This window comes from Solanum verrucosum, unplaced genomic scaffold (genome assembly GCF_900185275.1).
Source record: "Solanum verrucosum unplaced genomic scaffold, falcon-dt-bn FXZP01000064.1, whole genome shotgun sequence".
Classification (NCBI taxonomy): domain Eukaryota; kingdom Viridiplantae; phylum Streptophyta; class Magnoliopsida; order Solanales; family Solanaceae; genus Solanum; species Solanum verrucosum.
In genome coordinates this window covers 850,809-873,699 of record NW_026020144.1, presented here as the reverse complement: position 1 = coordinate 873,699, position 22,891 = coordinate 850,809, and the positions used below count along the sequence as shown (strand labels likewise).

General features: G+C 34.2%; 4 protein-coding genes across 4 annotated transcripts; 1 reads left to right on the top strand and 3 right to left on the bottom strand.

Moving 5' to 3' along the window:
* Positions 1-1,972: 1,972 nt before the first annotated feature.
* On the top strand, positions 1,973-9,775 carry LOC125827928 (phospholipase D delta-like). The gene is made up of 10 exons (XM_049507261.1): positions 1,973-3,062; positions 4,296-4,412; positions 4,943-5,137; positions 5,460-5,741; positions 5,843-5,911; positions 6,042-6,189; positions 7,028-7,176; positions 7,730-7,891; positions 8,671-8,871; positions 9,188-9,775. The coding sequence occupies exons 1-10, from the start codon at positions 2,160-2,162 to the stop codon at positions 9,479-9,481; spliced, it is 2,520 nt and encodes an 839-aa protein (XP_049363218.1). The 5' UTR covers positions 1,973-2,159; the 3' UTR covers positions 9,482-9,775.
* Positions 9,776-10,028: 253 nt separating this feature from the next.
* On the bottom strand, positions 10,029-11,151 carry LOC125827954 (plastocyanin, chloroplastic). Its single transcript, XM_049507286.1, has one exon. The coding sequence runs from the start codon at positions 10,713-10,715 to the stop codon at positions 10,203-10,205; it is 513 nt and encodes a 170-aa protein (XP_049363243.1). The 5' UTR covers positions 10,716-11,151; the 3' UTR covers positions 10,029-10,202.
* A 2,742-nt stretch (positions 11,152-13,893) lies between these two features.
* Positions 13,894-16,012, bottom strand: LOC125827953 (uncharacterized). Its single transcript, XM_049507285.1, has 4 exons — positions 15,839-16,012; positions 15,660-15,745; positions 14,726-14,983; positions 13,894-14,169 (listed from the first exon to the last, which is right to left on the bottom strand). Exons 1-4 carry the CDS (start codon positions 15,948-15,950, stop codon positions 14,005-14,007), a joined length of 621 nt encoding a protein of 206 aa, XP_049363242.1. The 5' UTR covers positions 15,951-16,012; the 3' UTR covers positions 13,894-14,004.
* A 3,473-nt stretch (positions 16,013-19,485) lies between these two features.
* LOC125827939 (ornithine decarboxylase) lies at positions 19,486-21,084 on the bottom strand. Its single transcript, XM_049507273.1, has one exon. It carries the CDS (start codon positions 20,966-20,968, stop codon positions 19,673-19,675), a length of 1,296 nt encoding a protein of 431 aa, XP_049363230.1. The 5' UTR covers positions 20,969-21,084; the 3' UTR covers positions 19,486-19,672.
* Positions 21,085-22,891: the final 1,807 nt, after the last annotated feature.

The following is a 22,891-nucleotide window of genomic DNA, read 5'->3' as shown; positions in this document are numbered from 1 at the left end:
AAGGGCAAAGCAGTCTGATGCACAAAGAATCCCACAATCATGCATGGGAAAGAGTCGCATTTTAAGGAGTGTGATATAAATTATTCAGCGTTAGTAACTTCTTTCACAACTCAAACTCGTAATCTATAGATCACATACAAATAATTTATCGTTATTTCAAGACTTCTTTTCATAAACAAATACGACATTAGTATATAGTAAAAAGAAATATTGGACGCCTTGTTTTGGTCGTTTCGTGACTTGCGAGGATTAACTTGCTTAATTTATAAATTAAGTAATGACAATTAACCGATTGACCACATAAGTGTTAATTTGTGCACAACATTCAAAAACAAGTTATCTTGGAATTGGATAAATAGAAAACAAAGTTGTTGTTGTTTTGTTGGAACTAGAGAGAATCAAATAATCTTTATATATATATATATATATATATGAAAAAAACTTTTTGGCCAGAATGATATTTTATCTATGTTATTTTATTTTTTAAAACATTTTACCCTTTTAACTTTAATATATTTTAACTAAAAAATGAAAAAAAAATCAGTTTATTTTAAAATTAAAAAAATGTTATAGTTTTTAAATTTTCTGATCATTTAGCACTTCCCTATATATATATAAAGATTGTTCGTGAAACTAAATGCTTGTAAAAAGAATATACAGATTAATTTGTGAGAAAATTATATATTATTATGTCTAACAATACTTGTCAACTATTGATTTTGTACACTTCTTAAGAAACTATAAATAGAAGGAGGGTAATTTTACTATATCACCCTTTGATTGTAATAAATATAATGTCTGAAAATGTAATAGAGAAATAGCTACAATTAATTATAAGGATAAATTAGGAACTAAGTATAAAATCATCATTGATTTCATAAAGTGGACAAATATTGTTGGACATCCAAAATAATAAAGTGAACAACTATTGTTGAGAGAGTAGTAATTTAAGAAACGTTAATAGTGTGATACTATTATTCAAAAAAGAACATTAATTTAAGAAACATTAATTTGTCTAAATAATATGCCTATTTTAAAACATTTCAAAATTGAACATTGATATATAATTTAAGAAACATTAATTTGTCTCAAAAAAATTTCTTGTGTTCTATAATTTGTTTTGATGTGGCCTCAAAAAAAATTGCTTGTGTTCTATAATTTGTTTTGGTATGGCCATGGCTAAAGAGAGGAACATTTGTTTGGATTATATGCAAAAGGCATAACAAAAGTAAATGCATAAATGAAAACTTTCGAAATCTATTGGTTTATTTATTCCCTATGTCCATTTTATTTATCATATTTTCTTCACATTTTAAGAAAATATTAACTAAAATAATCTAATTATTCTTGATTCTATTAATATTATTTACTTTTTTCTTCATATTTATTTGGCAGGGATAAAAATTACAATTATCAATTTATTATATCTTCCGATTCTTAAAAATAACAATTAACTACATCTAAAATTGCAAGAAACTTTAAATTGGACGTATTCATCTTTTTTTATTTCAATAAACATCCTATCCATTATTTTGGCTCAATTACATAAACACGATAATTAAAATGCAAGAAACTATAAATAGACGTATTCATCTTTTCTACTTTTGATAGGCATCCTAACCATTATGTTAGATCAATTACATAAATACGATAATTAAAATGCAAGAAATTTTGAATTTGACGTATTCAACTTTTTAAATTTTGATGGGCATCATATCCATTATTTTAGATCAATTACATAAACACGATGACTAAAATGGATCGAAGAAATATCTAGTAAAGGACACTTTTGGAATTTTAATCATTCGAAACAAAAATAAGAATTTTGGGGTCAATTTGACCAAACTTAGTATTGGACACGGAAAATAGCCACGTGTAATACTATTTATTGTAAACTTCAAAGTCCAACGCTTCGAACGTGTGCTCCATTTCTCTCACAATGTATTAATTTGCTGATTTTCTGTTTCTTCTAACCACCACCTTTCTACTTTTTCCCACCACCGTTGGCTACGGCGGAGACACCAATTTTTGTTCATTTTTTTCCTTCCCGTCGGTTAAAAACTCCGCCATAGCCGGCGGTTACACGATTCACCTTTCAACTTTTTATATATCACATTGCCTCATTTTTTGTGTGGGTAAATTTGTGTATATATATATCAATGGCGGATGAGAATTGTGAAAATGTGGTATATCTTCATGGAGACTTTGATTTGAAGATTATAGAAGCTCGAAGGTTACCTAACATGGATTTGGTAACCGAACGTCTCAGTCGATGCTTTACAGCTTTAGATATCTGTCGGAAACCGTTTACTCGCCGGAGAAGGAAAGGTCATCACCGGAAAATCATAACTAGTGATCCGTATGTTACGGTTTGTTTAACCGGCGCTACTGTGGCGCGTACGCGCGTGATATCGAATTGTCAGGATCCTGTTTGGAATGAGCATTTTAAAATCCCGCTTGCTCATCCTGTTTCAGTTGTAGAGTTTCAGGTTAAGGATAATGATGTTTTCGGTGCGGATTATATCGGCGTTGCTACCGTGCCGGCTGAGAAGATCAAGTCCGGTGAGCTAATTGATGATTGGTTTCCTATAATTGGACCTTATGGAAAACCTCCAAAGCCTGATTGTGCGATTCGGCTGCAAATGAAATTCATCCATTGTGATGGTAATCCGGCGTATAACGGCGGTGTATCAGAAGATTGCGGCCTGAAAGCGAGTTATTTCCCAGCGAGGCACGGAGGATCTGTTATTCTGTATCAGGACGCGCACGTGCCTGACGGAATGTTGCCGGAGATCAAATTGGATGATGACAAGATATTCGAGCATAGCAAGTGTTGGGAAGATATATGTCATGCGATATTGGAGGCACATCATTTGGTGTACGTGGTAGGGTGGTCAATTTTTCACAAGGTGAAGCTGGTGAGGGAGCCAAGTAAGCCGTTGCCAAGCGGCGGAGATTTGACACTTGGAGAGTTGCTTAAGTATAAATCGGAGGAAGGTGTGAGGGTATTGCTGTTGGTTTGGGATGATAAGACTTCTCACAGCAAGTTCTTCATTCAAACGGTATGATATTTGCTCCTTTATGGATAATCTTATGGTGATGATTTTCAATTTGATTAATAGATTGTGCCACTTGGTATTATATAGCATTAGACTAGTTGGTGAGGCACATTATAATAATCTACTTTAATATGCTTTCCTTTTTGGAACTTTATATGTTTGTTGGGATCATGTAGATTGTACAGTGATAGAATTCTCTCTCACCCTTTTCCCTTTTTGAATCTTTGTTCCTATTCATTTTGGGGAAAAAAAATTCTAGGCTGTATCTTTCCTCTCCTAACATGGAAACTTTAAAATCCTGATCTTTTCTTGGTATCATAGAAGGATGAACAAATGAATTCTTTCATTGCAGCTGATAACTATGCTAGGTCCAGGGCTCTGCAAAAGTACATGCCAATTATAACTTTATTTTTGCTTTTTAAACCAACCAGAAAAAGAGGGAAATACCGTGATTTCCCATTTTGGAAGTTGTTAAGTGGAGTAATGGACTATGATATAGGTCAAAGATCTAGAGGCTTATGAAGATTGACACATCGTGTATTGTGAGTTCATGAAGCAGTACCAACTTTATAGGCGCTTGGCTTCATCCGTTGGAGGGCCTGATTTTCCCTAAGCTTACACTTCTCGATATTTTTGGCACTACCTTTATGCCCTCAACAAGAATTGTTCTACGGAGGACACTTGTTACCCTCATGCACTTTTGAAACTTGATGGTATTACTGGACACCTTCCTTGAGCGCATTTAAAGCTCTTCTTAAGTCTATCCCCATAGCCTGTTCTGTAAGAGACCTCAATAATCATTTTGTTGAGCTTTCCTGTTTCTGTGTGCAGCACCAGCTTAATATGATGTCAAACTGTGTTTGAAGTTTGTTAGGTGGTAGTCTACCTCATGGAATGAGTGGATTGTAAAGGTAGAATCTTTTATAGCTAGAAGATTACTGGTGCTTGTTTCAAAAAAAGTTTTTAAAAGCCTCTCGAGAATATATACTTTGACGAATGATCTATGGCAGCTGAATGGGGCCATTCAAGGGCCATAACTGAATCTCAGACTGTGGGGCTCTGTAGCCTTTCATGTGACTTACCCCTGCGCATCTACAATGCCTTGCTTTTCTTAATATTTGAATTAGTTGTGTAAGATCTTAACTTAATTGCATTTATTATTCTTTTAGAAATTTTCATGTAGTTGATAGTCTTTTGACAGTGTACTTCTGATTCAATAAGCACTAAATTTTGCAGGATGGAGTGATGCAAACTCATGATGAAGAAACTCGGAAATTTTTTAAGCACTCATCTGTCAACTGTGTGCTGGCACCTCGTTACGCGAGCAGTAAGCTAAGCATTTTCAAGCAACAGGCATGCTTCATACCATACCAATATTTCGTTGTCCTTGAGTAGATGATAGTCTGATTATGGATGATTTCTGGCTTTTAAGTTCAAGGGACAATTTTCATGCCTGAAAACTCAAAATTAATGATCTTTGTGGCAAACTGCTGCCTCTTTGTCCATGGTATCATATCTAAGACCTACAATAAGAAAATTTGCATTCCTTATCTGAGATAGGAGATGTAGAGAGACCTACATGGAAAAAGTAATTTAACTTTTTCAAAAATTTACTTTAAAATGTAACGAAGAAAAGCATAGACATAAATATTCAACCTATATATCAATCACTTGTAAGATGTGCTTGTGTATGTGTTTTACATTATTTCTGTGAAAATACTTGTGTCCTATGCAACAGGTGTGCCTCCTCACCGTTTAGACATATAATCACCTTTCTATGATCTTGCATAAGATCGCTCCCTCCAAAGACCTGACAAACTATACAAGTTCCTTTTCATTTAAACCATCCAGATAACTTACATTTCTGTTTATATGATATCCAGGTGGTTGGAACCCTTTATACGCACCATCAGAAGTGTGTGATTGTGGACACACAAGCCAGTGGCAATAACCGAAAGGTTTCAGCTTTCATTGGCGGTCTAGACCTCTGTGACGGGCGTTATGATACACCTGAGCATAGATTATTCCGTGATCTTGACACAGTCTTCAAGGATGATTATCATAATCCAACATTTAGTGTGAGTATTGTTTATTGTTGGTCTAGACCTCTGTGATGGGAAATATATAACACCTGAGCATACATTCTTTTAGTAATCTCAACCTGCCAAAATATAACATATAGGCAATTCAAAAAATCTGTTTTTTTTAAGCAGTTGATATTTTAGTTTTCAGTTATCTTTTTCTCTTGCAAGCCTATAAAAATGATGATACACTTGTTCTCTGAACTAATGTTGTTCCTCTCTATCCGACCCTCATGTATTGACCTGGTGTCAAGTTTTTTTTCCCCGACTGATGTTTTGGGATTTTCCTGGCAGAGATATAATTTTGTCTTTTCGATAGGCAGGAACCAAGGCGCCTAGACAGCCATGGCATGATTTGCATTGCAAGATCGAAGGACCTGCCGCATATGATGTACTCACAAACTTTGAGCAGCGGTGGAGAAAAGCCACAAAATGGTCAGAGTTTGGAAGACGTTTGAAAAAGATATCTCATTGGCACGACGATGCTTTGATCAAAATAGAAAGAATTTCTTGGATTACAAGTCCTTCCTCCTCTGTTCCAAATGACGACCAATCTTTGTGGGTTTCCAAGGAAGACGATCCTGAAAACTGGCATGTTCAGGTTCGTAGGAACTAACGTTTTTCTTCACAAAGGAAAATATTGAGTCATTGATTAGATTTAACTAAGTTACAGCTAACACTATGTTGTTTGAATGCTTACAGGTCTTTCGATCTATTGACTCAGGGTCCTTGAAAGGATTTCCAAAAGATGTTCTTTTGGCTGAATCACAGGTGCATACTCTCGTAGCTTCTTGTTTCTTGAAGTCCATACTGAAAGTTGAATGTCACATGCCATCTTTATATAGCGTTGGTTTTGAATTTGCTTTACTTTCTAAAAGGTCCTTGACATTTTTCATTGCAGAACCTTGTCTGTGCAAAAAATTTGGTGATTGATAGAAGCATCCAGATGGCATATATTCAAGCAATTAGACAGGCACAGCATTTTATCTATATTGAAAATCAATATTTCCTTGGGTCATCATATGCTTGGCCTTCATACAAAGAAGCAGGTTTATCATCTTTATTCGGAATGATTGTTGTTCCTAATCTAATTTAGCATCATTTATCTTCTTCTGTGCTTTTGGATTGTCAAAGGAAAGAAAGAACCATAACTGCCTTGAGATATAATACAAATCCAATGTCTCTGACTAATGGAGTTTTTTCTCATTTTATGTTTGGTTGGGTTAAAGAGGAGGGTTAGGTGGAAGGTGAATAAGATGGATTGTAAGGATCATTTACCTTGTTTAATCATATGAATAAATAACAGGGTAAAGTAAATTTGTAGGCCATGATACCCTTCTACCTCAGAAGTTGTGATGCCTTCAGTTTTGGAGAGAAATATTGTGATTTTGATCACAAATAGTTAAATTACCCTCATGATTCAAATCCCCCTCTTCATAAAAAGATAGGTGATTTCTTCCCATTTGTTTACGCATTGATGGATAGAGTTAGTTGGTACTTGTGCTGGTGAGGTACCAGAGGATTAGTCAAGACTTTTACTTGTACATTCATTTAAACTTAATATGGAGAATAACCCCTTTTAAGTGAACAATGGTAATCCACTTCTTTTCCCTTCTTTCCCCTACATTTTAACCAAACAAGGTGTTAAAGACATACTATGAGTCGAAATTCATCATTGCATGCCTATTGTTTTTTCACCCAATAATGTCCATTAACATGAATCATATTAGAAAAACATGAATCATCTCTACTCAAGGAGTTGTACCTTAATGAGGCTGTTTGGTCACCTAGACTACGCCAGTGAAGAGCGGTTTCCTTGGTTCTGTGTGCAACTCTTTTTGGCTCCATCTTTTTTTGTTCCCTCACAAGTGTTTGCTTGTACTTTAGGTGCTGATAATTTAATTCCCATGGAGCTTGCATTAAAAATAGCCAGCAAAATTCGGGCAAAAGAGCGATTTGCTGTTTATATTGTCATTCCAATGTGGCCCGAGGGAGTCCCCACTTCTGCCTCAGTGCAAGAAATTCTGTATTGGCAGGTTATGCAGCATACTATTCTTTAAATGTCAGCATTGTGTGTACTTCTTGAGTATTGTAATCAATAAAATAAGAATGTGATTTAACTTAATTGACCGAAAGAGTGATACACATTGTCCAACTTTTCAGATTACAGTGCATGATTTGCTATTTCTTGCCCCTAACACGGGGATAAGTGAGCGAAATGTGATAATCTAATTAGTTTGGTGGATAATTGAATATTTTGAGTTTATATCTACTTGTAGAGGTCCTCCTTTAAGTTTGGTGCTCCTCCTCTTTTAGTTGTTTCTCTGTTTTTTCTTCTCTTTTGGATGTGATCAACACTTTCTTAGTTCTATTGCCATTTCCAAAAAAGAAAAGAAAAAGTCCTTTTTGTTGCTGAAGGCTACTGACAATTCCATTACAGTTCTTGTACTTCAGTTTTGCTTCGTTTAATATGTTGAGTTTGTTGTAGTTTGATGCCAGCAACGGGTGATATGCCTATCAAAGATTATTCTCAGTTACTAAGAGACTATCTCTTTTGCTGCTATTCTCATTATTGTGTTTCTCTTGCAGAGGCAAACTATGAAAATGATGTATGCAATCATCGCTCAAGAGCTAAAATCTTCTCAGCTTATAGATGTACATCTTTCTGACTACTTAAACTTCTATTGTCTGGGTAATCGAGAAGAATTACGTGGAGAATCAAAGTTTAACTATGCTTCAAATGGCGATTTGGTAGGAATCTTTATTCTCATTATATCTGCTAATTGTTATGCTACCCTTTCGCTAAACAATGCTTTAAAATCTACCTGATGTTTTTTGGAATTAAATGTGGTTCGATATACTTAAGGATACCCTCTTTTCCTTCAGTTCAGCTACTTGTCTAACTATATGTGCTTGACTGTGAATTTCTGATCATTGAAACAATCTTTTAAGCAAAAGTTAGAAACGTGTTTGTCACTTTATATACTCTGTACGCACAAGTATCTATGCTAGTTTTCTGGATTAAAAGAAATAAAACTATTCTAACTAGTGAATGGAACATTGGAACTAGATTTACTTCTCTGTAATTTGATCAATTCATGACATTGGCTGAGTACACATCAAGTCATCTGTACTACATTATAAACCAAGAGAATATCTTTAACAACACTTGACAAGTTATAGGAACTGCCTCTTAAATATTTCCGAAGAACTAATAGAGTAGCGCAGTCGTATTTGGATCTATTTTTTCTTTTGTATGTTAAATATGATAGAAGTACACCAAATTGGTGTGATTTACAAAAGAAATCACAAAAGATTCAGATATGGTTGTATGAATCTTTTGAAAATCCTACACTATTTCATTATAGATATCCTTGTATGTCCTTTTCTTACTTGAGCCGAGGATCTACCGGAAAGAGCCTCTCTACCTTCACAAGTTAGGGGTAAGGCTGTGTTGTTGTTGTTGTTATAGATAGACTTGTAAGTGCACATAATGATGAGGACTAATTTTGCCATGAAACTGCCATCAGATTTCAGCTTCACAGAAATTTGGACGGTTTATGATTTATGTACATGCCAAGGGGATGATAGTGGATGATGAGTATGTCATTTTAGGATCTGCCAATATTAACCAAAGATCTATGGCTGGTTCAAGAGACACAGAGATAGCTATGGGTGCATATCAACCTCATCACACTTGGGCTATGAAGAAAAGGCATCCACATGGCCAGGTCTGTGAATCTCCTTCCCCTAATAAAGCAAACTAGAACATTTTCATTTTGATCAAAACTATCAAATCTTAATCAATAGCAGGAAATTTTTTGTTAATCATGCTACCCTGTCTATAAAAGGATCTTCTTGACAACTACAACTACATGAAGAGGGGGATAGATCTTCTATTTGATGTGTTGAACTGAAATCAGTATTTTCAACACTGAACTTAGATATTGATGTGAAAAAAAATCAGTAACATTGCAATAAATATTACCTTCTAAACACCTAAATGCTGAAATCACATTTGAATTCCGGATCCGCCTTTGGCTGCAGGTATATGGTTATAGAATGTCTCTATGGGCAGAGCACATGGGCAAGTTAGACGATACCTTCACAAAGCCAGAAAGTTTGAACTGCGTGAAGCATGTAAATGAGGTTGCTGAAGATAACTGGAATAGATTTACAGCTGACGAATTCAAACCTTTACAAGGTCATCTTCTCAAGTATCCAGTCCAAGTTGGTACTGATGGGAAAGTAAGTTCCTTGCCTGGTCATGAATATTTTCCTGATGTTGGTGGTAAAATACTAGGAGCTCGAACCAATCTTCCTGATGCTTTAACCACATAACTCTTCCCGTCTTCCGGTTTTGTAATGCCTGTAAATTAAACCAATTTCTTATAGAATTGGTGAGAATAATTATCAGAATTCCAACTCAGTGAGCAAGAACTATATCATCTTGGTTGCTGTCGAAGTTGTGCATCGTGTTCACTAATGTTATACCATTCTTTGTTGTATTAATCATGTAATAAATATCTTGTTCATGATGATCTCAAGAATCTCTCCAAATGTACAGTTAACTTTAAAGATATATAATTTCAACAGATGCAGAGTGAAAATTTTCGGCCATTTGTTGTTATCTAATTTCTGTCTCTTCTATAATTCTATTCTACTATGAGAAAGATATTTTTATTCTTTGGTTTCATTGCTGTGATCATATTTCCTGTGAATACGGGCTAGTTCATACAGGTTAGGAGATACTATGTTGCTCGGATTCTCCAAAAAGGCTCTACTTTTGGATGATTTGGCAACATTTTTGAAGAGTCTGAGCAACTTAAACGGTATGTTGTTTACCATCAGGAGAAAGGTTGAACTTTTTGATGTTACAAAAGCAATATTACAGTCCAAAAAAGCTGGTATTAATCACAAAATGACATTACATGGATAAATATGCAACTTTAATTTCCTGAGTTTTCATTACACCTCAAAAAGAGAAGGGCAATACTAAAAGGAAAATGTTGAAATTGATGGGAACTCAAATCAACTTTTACATAACAGAGAGGTGAGAAAATTAGTTAACAGTAACTTTGCCAACCATTCCAGCTCCCTGGTGAGGTGCACAGTAGAAAGTGTAAGTTCCTTTCTCACTCAAAGTGACACTGTATGTCTCTCCTGCTGCATTCAGAAGATCCTCTTCAGCCATGGAAATCTTACTTGCATCTACACCAGCTGGGATTTCATCCTCATCGAATACGACGTTGTGTGGGAACCCTGCATTGTTCTTGAATGTAATTTTCTCACCAGCGCTAACGCTGAAGTTTCCAGGAATAAAAGCAAGACTCCCATCATCACCACCAAGCAACACATCAAGTGCCATGGCATTGCTAGCAAGCATCGCGCTAACAGCGGTGGCAGCAACAACAGCACCGACATCTTTCAAAGACGCCTTCACGGTCAATCTGGCAGCTGGGGCAGCTGCCACCTTGGCGGATGCAGCGGTGCTAACTCTGGAAGATGAGGAAGCACCAGCCTTGAGGCCAGTGAAAGATGGAATAGCAACAGCAGCAGAGGTAACAGTGGCCATTTTGTTAATAGATATGATTGTTGTTGTTGTTGCTTTTGTGATTGAAAATTTGGAATCAAGAAAAGGGGAGTAGGGGTTGATGGGGTTTTAATATGTGAGGTTGTGGATAGAGTAGTGAAGGAAGAGGTTGATTCTTTGTATAAATGAGTGGTGTATACTGTGATCAAAGGATGGACAGTTATCTGCTGTGAAAGAATGCTATTGGTTGATATGGATTATATATCCTATGACGTGTATATGTTTATCTAAAGATGGAAATTGAAGGGCTACAATTATATTGAATCACAAAAAGTTTAAACTAGTACAAGACTGAAAATAAAAATCTCAATACGTAGATTTTCCATTATGTGGCTCTATAGAAGGTCACAATTCTTTATTTTTTTCCCTTTGAGAGATGCAGACATGTAATTTTTGATAGGTTTAAGATGCGTTTTCGACTTGAATTATATATCTATAGTTAAAAGAAGTTTAATTATGTTAATGGAAAATACTCAAATGTCAATATCGGTTATTGTGTGGTATGGAATGAGACACGATTAACTTAACCATAGCTCACAAAAGGAGATATTTCAAAACAAATATAACTTAACTTGTACACACTAGTAAGTAAAAATATCTACAGTATAAGTGTAAATTTATCGATTATGGAGTAGTACATTACTTGCATTTTCCCCTCAATTAATCTAAAAATCCTTTAACACTATGAACACAAAATATCTCGTGTTAGCAAAAGAAAGGGTGTGATGCATATAAGCAACACTACCCTAATGTAAGCACTAATGATTGCTTCTACGATTCAAACTTCTGACCTAAAGATGGAGACAACTACATTATTTAATATGGAGTCTTTACATGAAGAGTGGACTAACCTGCAAAGATCCACAAATTTGATGTTCCATGCATTGACATAGAATAAGCCATAAACATTAGGAAATGGAAACTCATATATATATTTATGCTTCTTGTAGGGTACTCTAATGTACTACCCTTATTTCTGTTGTACTGCAATTGTACTAAGTAGTTTTTGGTACAAGCCTCAAGGCCTATTCCATCTAATTCTGCTTTACAACTCTAATTCAAAATATCTTCACATGTGAAGTGCATATCTTGAGTGAAGGTTTCATACTTAAGTATACACAGAGCAACAGAAAATGAAAACCCCCAAATATTAAACACAAAACAGAAGATTTAATATAAGGATCTTTCCTTTTTTATGTCTATATTGTTAGTACAAACGCTAAGTGACTTCTGCCCACATGATAACTCTTGGTGAACAGCATTATGCCGTTACCCAATGCTAATGGAAAGTAAAATAGTCGAGGTGTACTCTCAAGTTGCCCCGTTATATATGTAATAAGATCATCCTGAGTTATCTGAATGATTGATCTAAGAGGGAAGATCGCCATTCAGAGAGTAGTAGTGATGACAAATGAGGAGACTCTAGCCCAAGTTCCATAACTTCTGAAGACCAGGGTAGGAGGAGAAATTAGAAGCAATGACTCGAGATAACGACTATAGCAATGTCTCCAAACACCGTGAACACTTCAAGAATGTAGCCTTCAGCTACACTCACACAATAGTGTGTCCTCCATGTCTTATATCAACACATACAGTTTTGAATGTCTAAGATGTACAAATGCCTTATAAATGTTCTCATGATGTTTACATATCCTAAAGATAACATTTATCTAAATGCTTTCATAATTGCTTATAGAAGATGCTTTCACTTACAATCGAGATTTACAAATGATGCAAAAGATAACATTTATATTGGCCCATGAGCCCAACGGCTAGATAGTCAAGCCACCCCCACTAAAATGGGGCAGAGGTGCTCAATTGAGTCTCCCGCTTAACCAGGACAAGAGACTCAAAGATAGTGTTATATACAGAACAACATCAATCCATGCGGCAATTGTGCACAGATCAAATCATGAACTAGACAGAAGCAACTGCCAACTTAATGGGATTTAACTGTTGTACAATCCTATGGACAAATGAGAGACAGATGAGAATGGCATATTCTCTCTACTCTCTTCAACATAAGATGAACTAGGTATAAATCAGCTTATCTTCCTTCTACGGTAACAGTAAGGATGAGCTTAGTGCAAAGGACCATTAACCTCACTGCAGAGGCGAATTCAAGTCTAAGTTTGTGGGTTCCTACAATGTCCTCAAGTAAATATACAATAATAGTTCAAATATTTATCGATATCTAGTGAAATCGTAATACATATAGAGAGCTTGTGCAGAAGCTACTGTGTTCACTTGATGAACCCCTAGGTTCCCATTTAGATCCGCCCCTAAACCTCAGGCCAAGTCACCTAAGTGGTAAGTAGGAAAAGCCACTATCTGACCTTCAAATGAAGTGCCAGCAACACACTTCCTTCAATCAAAACCAAAATCAAGCAAGGTTCCATTCTGGATAAGTAGCTTATCCAAAAGATTCCCTAATATAACCAACTGGCTTACATCGCATCGCCCGTCATGCTCACTGGCTTGCTTGTAAAAGTAAAACAATAAATTCCAGCTCAAAAGGTTGACAGCCCTTGAATCTAGAGCTGCTTTTCATTCCAACCAAGTTACTACTCGATTTCCCAAGTTCACAACAGGCATATAATGTCAAGATGAACCAGCAAAAAAACATAAACTCTGGCATGATAGTACAGGGGTGCAAAAACGCTTTGCTTTGTTCAATAAAGCCAAAAGGGAAGAAAGGGGTAGGAACAATCTAGTTTAGGAAGGGCACTGAAGATATCATGGAGCTAGTTTCTCTCATTTCTGACTCTTATAGGGGCACTGAAGTAACCATCTCTGTTACTTCCCCCCCTATGGACCACCTTATTCACCCAAACCAACCATAGTGTATAAAAATATGAAAATAAAAAGGAATTTGCCGAGTTAGTAAGCACATGAAAACAAAAGCGAAAAAGTGGTTGGCATTTTGACATCCTAGCCCCAAACGAAGCAGCATAGAGAGGATATCCTTCAGTGAGATTGTGATTAGAAAATATTGAATAAATTCATCACATATATAGAACCCAGCAGCACAAACGTATACGCAAACATCAATAAGCACAGGCACTTATCCAAACAAATTCCATAATGGAAATCACAAGATTCAAGACCCAACCAAGATAAGACATACCAGTATGCATATTCAATTATTAACAGTCATAACTCATATAAACAGGGTATACTTGTTATTTACAGTCATGTGATTAGAGAAACTGCCTAATAGAAGCAAGGGAATGTATAACACTCTAATTTTTACACATCCTTCTATCAGACCTTAAAAAAGTGGAAAGACGTCATCATTGTCATCATCCATATCAAAATACTTGAAGCCAATATCATTGTCTGGACTTGGATTGAAGTCGGGACTCACGTAGCATTTCATCTCATGAAACAGGTTCAAATTATCCACAAGCTTGTGAAATACATTGCATCCACAACACTGCCAAAACAAGAAACCAAGTAAATTAGCTTATATGCCAAGCAGGATAGAATGGTAAGCATTTGGCAGTTTATCCTCCGACAAAGATAAGAGATTCCATTAAAGCGGCAAGTCCCAGGCATATTGTATGGACATTTTGTCGCACAAATTACATAATATTATAAATAGCCACCCCAGCTATTACCCAACCCCCGGAGAGTTTATCAACAAATGCAAATCTTTGGTCTCATCCTCGATATTGAAATATATAAGACCAATGCGATGATTCAAAATCTCATTTGATCCCTCGCCCTAAAAAGTTATATTTCTCAATAAATTTGGTTGATTAGGGTAAAATTGCATCCCTTAGGAAACAAGTCCTCTTTACTTTTCTCTAGAAAGTTCCTTACCAAGTCCTCATTACTTTTTTCTAGAAAGATCCTTTCTTACTTCTAAGGGTAGCATTTGTCTTCTATTTTTCAATAAACATATAAAATAATAAGCTACATAAGAAAGGGTCACTAATTCATTCTTTCATCAACCAATGTAACTTGTAAGGTTCTTGTTAGTAAAGTACCTGGACAAAAACAGTGCCATCAGTATAGGCATGAGGATTGATGGCACGAGTAGTTCGTTGGCCACAGACGTTGCAAGTAAAGGCCACACGCATACGCCTTCGTGGAGATTTAGTAAAGAGAGACCAAGGGAAGGTGGAAATCTGGTCAGTATTGGATTCAGAATCAGAACCAGCAGGCACAGGTGGCCCCTCCATACCCGAGCCAGTAGTCCAGCCTCTTACATTAGCTGCACTAAGGACCAAACCCATAGCTGCATCCTGGTAAAAATCCCCAAAAGACACACTGATCAGAACCCCAAATTCACCCCAATATAGTTAAAAACCAACAATTTAAACGAAGAAAGAACTCAATATTGAGGATGATAACTCAAAATCCAGCACAATCCACCAACTAGAATCCCAAATCACCACAACTTCCTGGAAAACTCAACAATTAAACAAAAAGAACGAAACCAACTTTAAAGTGAAAAATCAAAACTACTCTTGCACCCATCAATCAGAACCCCAAATTCACCATATTTTTGAGGAAACCCAACAATTCAATCAATGAAACCAAAGTATATTCGAGATGTGATGTTTCAGAATTACCTTAAATAAGTAAACCTACCAGTCAAAACCCCAAAATCAACCAAAATTCGTCAGAACCCAACAATAAAATCAAAGAAAATACAATTTAAGCAACTTCGAGGTTGATTATTCAAAAATACCCCTAAATAAAGTAGACCCACAAATGAAAACCTCAAATCACCATAATTTTATGGAAACCTAACAATCAAATAAAAAAAAAATTGAACTTTGAGGTCAATGAATCAAAAATACCTCTAGACAGAACAGACCCACAAATCAAAACCTCAAAAATCACCATAATATCATGGAAACACAACAATCAAATCAAAGAAAAATATCAACTTTATGCTCGATCAATCAAAAATACCTTGGAGAGAGTAGGATTGTTGAAGATGGGAACGATACTTGTGCCTTCATTTCCGTCAGATTGAAGATCGGGTTCATTTCCATTATCTGAAAAAACAAAAACAAAAACAAAAAGATTAGCATTAGAATCAATAAATGCTTGAAAAAAAACTATGAGAAAAATGATTGAATACTCCATACTTTTGCGTGAAACTGAAAACTTGACAAATTTACGAGAGGAAAGATGTTTTGATTTAGGAGCAAAAACGGATAGAGAAGGGGCAGTTGTGGCAGAAGACGTCAAAGTTTCCATGGTTATCAGTGAAGCTTTGCAGATTTTTATTGACTTTGTAATGTAAGGAAGATGAAACAAAGAAAAAATTGAGACTCAATATATATATACGGTTGCCTTTGCCGATTTTACCGTGTAAAATCTCTTGCTGTCTTGAACAAAATTCGACGGTTAGGACACGTCAGTAACTCAGTTGATTGGTTATTTATACAACGTTAGTAAGAATTAAATCTCGGATGTTTGGTTATAATTTGAATGTCTTGGACCGTTGATTTAATCTTTTGCATATATATCTTATATATATATATATAAATATTTAGTTTAAAGGTTCGGGTGAATAGCCTTTTGTCTCTCTAGATTTGTAGTTGCTTGTTGGTAAAGGTTCGATTTTTACCATATAATTCTCTTCTATATTTCTCCTGCCTCCAATTTAAAAATAAAATCGCAATCCTACTCCTTTAAGAGGATACATTTGTTTTTCAATCTTACATTTTTCATATGACAGGTTCTTTTTTTCATTGTTTCTAGCATGAATTTTTTGCTAATGTATTTGTTTTAATTAAGTGGCTATTGAAAATAGACTCTCTACTTTCATACATGATAGCCTCGTTAAAGCCATGAGTGCATGATTAGATATTTAAAGGCGCAGTACACTGAACTTAAGCTAAACTCTACCAATTGTTAGTTGGAACTTCCTTAATTATGTCATTAATCATAATTATGTGGAAACAACTTGACTTCTTTAGGAAAATTTCCACATTTTGGGCCCAAGCCCACATAGAACTGGACTTCAATAGAAAAGGCTTGGACCAGTTATGGATCTGTTAGTGAAATGTTCATTTCCTTTTAAATGATGCAAGTGTATATACTATAGATATTCACATTTGATCATAAATGGCATACATACTGTATTTTCATAAATATTATTGTACGATCCCTTTCCAAATCTCACTCATAGAGTTACACCAGATCTATTTTTGTTTGTTGTTTATTGTTTATATGTACGAGCAAAAATGCATCAGATATAATTGATTGATAAAATGATCTTTTGTTTTATCAAGAGAACATTGGAATTCCATTGATAATGAAGAATTTTCGCCATCCTTCCTTTTAGAATGGTATAGGTTCAAGATCTAAGTGGTTCTATCAGAGCGGAACTATTGTTCTTAAAAAATGACTCGATATGACCTATTCGTTGAAATAAGTTATCACCTTACGATGTTGATAACCAAATCTCTAATATAATTAAGCCCCTATCATGAAATCAAGAACCAAATCTCTATTTAAGATTTGGAAAATGAAGCTACTCATTTAAAGTTTTTAATAATTCTTATCTTAATTAAACTATTCTTTGACACTATGTACCGTTCATGCTTAATTTTAAATTAATATCAATTTGACCATTCACTTGCCCCTTTTATTCTATTCAAAATGAGAAAGAACAACCATACCCTCCCAAATTTTATATTTATTCTTTCTCTATTGTGTATTCTTCTCATTGGTAGTAGTTTTTTTGTATTTAAAAAAAGACCACCATGATGTATTATGAACAAACATTTAATTATGTACCTACTTTTTTGTATGTGTTATAATAAAATAATAATCGTATAAAATAGTTTGATGAAATATTAGTGTACAAGAAGATATACTGCTATATGATATCACCAAGTCCAATCATGATTCACCATAGATTTCAAAAAGAAATTAATATAGTTTTAAAAGGATTAGTATTTGATGATGAAAGAAAGTCAAAATGTTGGTTTTCCACTAACGTAATTAACATGATTAGAATGTGTCAAATAAAATTTAAAAAGAAAAAGTTGTTCATTCTTTATTAATGGTCTTTCTTAAGAATTATCTGAACGTGTCAATTCTCTCAATTCGACTATTTTTACTGTTCATATTAATAAAATAACGTGACACACATAGCACACACATTTTTTTCTTGACATACTCCATGACTCGTCATTTATTTAATACTCATTTATCAATAATTGACTTTGTCAATTTCAAAGTTAAATTGAATTAGATTAAATTATAAGTAAAAGCTAAATTAACATACTTAGATGTTAAAAGTATAGTAAATTCTTGTTTTTCCTATGGTGAAATAATAAATGTTATTCCTTCTATTACATTTTATTGCATTTTGAGCTTTTATATCGAGAAAATCATAAAATGTCAATCCCTCCATCTTAATTCATATCGAACAAATCAATTTTTTTAACAACTTTAATATATATATAAAAAAAAATAAAAAATTATGGTCAAAATTAACAATTTTGATTCTCAAAATAATACCGTATAAATTGAGACCAAAAATATGTTTATGAGCTGCATCTTTTCGAAATAGTAAAGGTGAAACTAGATAGAAAGAATATTTTCTTGATTTTTAATAAAGTGATGAATATTTAATTTGTGGTTGTTGTAGAAATGACAGATATTATGAGAATATATAAATTTAAAGTAGGGTTCACTTTATTCATTGGATTCGTCGTCATTTAGATAGGTAGTTTCTTCCAATAATTTAGGAGGGAATCTCACCTTCTTTGTCTCCTAGCATTATTAGCTCAATATAAATATAATCGGACTTTAATATAATTTTTATTTCTATTTCATAATTTTTTATTTCAATCTTTTTTATTTATCATTAACGAACATGCTTTTATGATCACATAAAATATTATCATAAAAAAAATGAAGGGAATGTACTGAAAATCACAAGTATGTGTTCAATATATACATTATGTTGAATAATATAGTTCGAATCTCAAAGAATATTTTCGAAATATGAAAAACTAAATGAATTGTGATAGAGCAAGTGGTGAGACTAATTTATAGGCCACAATTTCAGTTCTTTTGAAGAGTTCAAAAGAATCAATGTACCTCGAGTTCAACTTGCTCTTTTATTGAGTCTCAAGGTTCATTTCATGAGAGAATATAATATATCCTTCATAAATTGTAAATCATAAACTAATATATACGAATAGTTTTACTTTACTATGTTTGTTGTATCGACCCAAAAATGTACTTTCTATCATATTCTGATTAAGGTGTGATGGGCATATCCAAATCCCATGGCCTACTTGCGCAATTGATGGGCGGTGATGCGTGGTCTATAACGCGGGAAAAAATGCTTATCGAGTATAAATAGTCTTATTTTTTGATTCATTTTTAAATATTTTGAATTCTTATGAGTTTAATTTGAGAAATTTCAAGCAAGGATTTCATATACAAATTTTTTGGGGGAGTGGATTAATTAAATATAACTTTGAAATTTATATCTTTTTTTTTTTAATTCTTTGAAATTTATATCATGAATTTAACTTCTTCTTTTTTTCATTTTTTTACCTGATGTCCGGAGTCTATGTAGGAGTTCCAAATAAATTCAGATCGCGTCTATTTGGTGGCTGCACTCCCAATTGAATTTTTTTCATACCCATATTCAAACTCAATCAAAACTCTCATTAAGTGTGAAATAGCCTTATCATTGCACGACCACTCATTTTGGTATATCATGAATTTAAGTTGATATTAATCATTCGAACATAAAATTCAATAGATGAAATTGGATTATTTAGACATAAAATATAACTACAAGCAAATCCAATTGGCAAATCCTTGCTTTTCTTATGAGACAAAAAAGAAACTACATGCTGATTGGCAAATAAATTACCAAACAACGACAAAATTAGAAGAAAAAAATAAAATTACAACCACCATGCTAATTTAAGCCTAATTAATCATTAGCTTGGATAAGCATAAGCAAGGTGAGTAACAATGGCGGATGTATTAAATCCATTGAAATTTGATCCAGCAGCTTTTGTATAAGCACCCATATTAGGAAAAACCAGCCAGTCATTAACCTGTAGCTCCGGTAACTGGTAATCCCTTAACACGGTATCCAGTGCATCACAGGTGGGCCCGAATACAGTCGACGGAAACGTTTTCGACCCCCCGCAGTTGAGGTTGTTACGATTCGACATGCACGCTAATGGCGTCGCCGTCACCGTAGCATGGTCGTAAAGTACACAGTTCATCGATCCGTATAACCCATCGTTGATCCAGTATTCTTTTAATTCACCTCTGACTCTTTTGCCGATGATGGTTGTTGCTAAAGTGAACGCCGTTTCTGCGAAGAAACGACCCGGTTCAGCGATGATTGTTAGCTCCGGGGAGTTCTGGAAGTGGGTTTCCAGAGCTGATTTCACGGCGGGAGCAGCGGAGGTGAATTGGTGGCCGGAGGTAAATCCGCCGCCGACGTCGAGTACCATCATTTTTGGCATTCCGAGTTGAGTTGCTGTTTCGAAAACTTGTTTCGCTGCGGCTATGGCTCCTAGATAAGCGTTGGAATCGGCGTCTCCGCTGCCGATATGGAAGGAAACGCCGGAGACGGTGAGTCTAGCGGCTTGAGCTGTACGGAGGAGCGGCTCGATTTCCTCCGGTAATGCGCCGTATTTTGGACCCATTGGGCATCTGGCGTTGCCGTCGTTCATGGGTTTGATTCGAAGCAAAAGCTCGCATTTCGGGTGATGTTTACGGATCTTGTAAACTTCATCCTCGGAATCGTAAGTTGTGAGATTAACCCCAATTTTCTCTGCGAAAATGATATCGGATTCCGGCTTACAAGGGTTAGCGAAAACAATCCGGTCCGGCGAGATACCAAGAGACAAAACATACTCAATTTCAGCACGGCTAGCACAATCAAAATTGGAACCCATAGCAGACAACATGGAGAGAAATGAAGGTTCAGGGTTACATTTCACAGCATAAAACGGACGAATATTTGGTAAAGCAGAGTTCCATTGTTCCATAAGGGAAACAACTTCACCCAAATCTAGAACATAAAAGGGTTGTTTATCGTCCGGTAATTTCTGGGTTATGATTGAAACCATGAAATCCTGAAGGGCATCTTTTGACAGAGGAACAACTTTTCTGGTATGGCCGTTCTCCGCCGCTGCTACAACCGGAGCTCCGCCGATTGTGGACTGAAGAATGGCCGCCGGATTCAAACCGGAAACAATGACTGTTTGGCCGGCCATCCAAAGAGAAGAAGGAATCAAAGGGAAACAAAGAAAAAAGGGACCGAAATATATTTTGTGTGTTTTTCTCTGTTCCCTTTGAGACGGGAAACCTCAAATAATGTTAACCATAATATATAGAGGAAAAAAAGAGAGAAAAATGTCTAATTTATTATTTTATTTTAAGAAAAAAAATAATACTCCCTCCGTCCCTTTTTAGTTGTCCACTTTAGAAATGACACACAGATTAAGGCAACAATGATTAGCACAGTGAAGTTACAATTTTACCCTTATGACAACTTTTCACTTCAAAATTACAACCACTTATTTGAATTAAAGTGAAATAAATTGGAGGGAAACAACATACACTTTTACAATTTTCAAGAAGTGTAAATAAGGGTATAATAGGAAAAAATTTGTTGTCCTTTCTTGATTTGTCAAAATGGACAACTAAATAGGGACAACCAAAAAAGGAAATATGGACAAGTAAATAGGGACGGAGGGAGTAGTTGTTAAAGGGGTAGGTGGTCAACGAAATTAAATTTAATTAATAACCATTTATATTAATAAAATCATAAAGTGTGTACTTTTTGGTATGTCAATTCAAATCAAATCTATATTGCATGATTTTTTTTTCTATTATATTATATCAAATACATAAAATAAATTATTACTTATATGTTTATTAGTTACGAAATTTTTTAAAATTATAAATTAAATATCATATTAATTTTATATATTAATAATTTACGTCCTAATCAGTACTAAACATAATGTTATATATAGAGAATGTATACTTGCGTAATTCAACTGCAAGCCATGAAGCCAACTTCCAAACAATTCGTTGGTACATATTATAGGACCACAAAATAAAAACATCGCAAAAGTCCAAATTGTCATATTATATGCTAGATTCCAATTATTCTTTTGGGTGTAAATATCAGCCGGAGAAAGTGATTCCTGTTGGATTTTTATTTTTTTTACATTATTCAAACTGAAATTTTTAATTAAAAGTGAAAAATTTATATATCCCTTTATATCGACTTAATAAATAATCATTTGTATAATGTATTTGCAATAAATTGTATTTTTTTTAAATTGATGTCTACTATTTATCATATTAATAAACTTGTATTATAATAATTAATAAATGACATTCTAACATCAAATTGCTTGATTTAAAGTATAGAATGTATAGATTATTATTATTATTATTATTATTATTATTGTTATTGTTGTTGTTATTGTGTGGTTTATACAGAATTAAAGTTGCAATCTAGTGCTTGTAATTTCACTTGTACATAACACTAATACTATTAAATTTGTCTATTAATTTATCTTCTCTTTCACAATTACGATTATTAGTCCAACCTTCTAGTATATTTACGACTAATAGTCAACTAATTTATATTCACACCATATAATTTATATGTTATTTAGAATCTCGACTAATTTGTGTTCCTTGTAGATTTATCCAATTATAAGGAATTACAACCGATTAACTTGATTTACATCATAAATCAATTATGAAGAAGTTCAACGCCCCTTATCAACAAAGACTTAACTCTCAAATTATTGCATGTAAAACTTCTACTTATTATGAGGTCACACTCAAAGAGTTCACTCTCCCAACTCAAAGTATTTGGGCAATAAAAATTTGTTTTTATAGAGTGTTTATGTCAAGTCAATATATACATGTCACGTGTTTGAATATATTATTCTAAACTTAATCATAATAATTTATATATATTCAAAATTTCAATAAATATTCTTTCTATCCCAAATTTATATGACAACGGACTTTTCTTTTTAACTAGTCAAAAATAAAATAGCATATTTCTTTATTTGACAAATATTTAATACTTAATATTAACGTTATTTTACACATATTGACTCTTATTTATCTGATGAAAAGTCCACAAAAATATACTTTTCTATTTAAAA

Bases quoted from the DNA above. Each gene is read 5' to 3' on its own strand.
- LOC125827928 (XM_049507261.1), top strand. From the start codon at position 2,160: ATGGCGGATGAGAATTGTGAAAATGTGGTATATCTTCATGGAGACTTT. The intron at 4,413-4,942 runs GCATGCTTCATA...TATGATATCCAG, and splicing joins TAAGCATTTTCAAGCAACAG to GTGGTTGGAACCCTTTATAC. The intron at 6,190-7,027 runs GTTTATCATCTT...CTTGTACTTTAG, and splicing joins GCCTTCATACAAAGAAGCAG to GTGCTGATAATTTAATTCCC.
- LOC125827954 (XM_049507286.1), bottom strand. From the start codon at position 10,715: ATGGCCACTGTTACCTCTGCTGCTGTTGCTATTCCATCTTTCACTGGC.
- LOC125827953 (XM_049507285.1), bottom strand. From the start codon at position 15,950: ATGGAAACTTTGACGTCTTCTGCCACAACTGCCCCTTCTCTATCCGTT. The intron at 14,984-15,659 runs GTATTTTTGATT...GATTTTTACCAG, and splicing joins ACAATCCTACTCTCTCCAAG to GATGCAGCTATGGGTTTGGT. The intron at 14,170-14,725 runs GTACTTTACTAA...TTGTTTTGGCAG, and splicing joins ATGGCACTGTTTTTGTCCAG to TGTTGTGGATGCAATGTATT.
- LOC125827939 (XM_049507273.1), bottom strand. From the start codon at position 20,968: ATGGCCGGCCAAACAGTCATTGTTTCCGGTTTGAATCCGGCGGCCATT.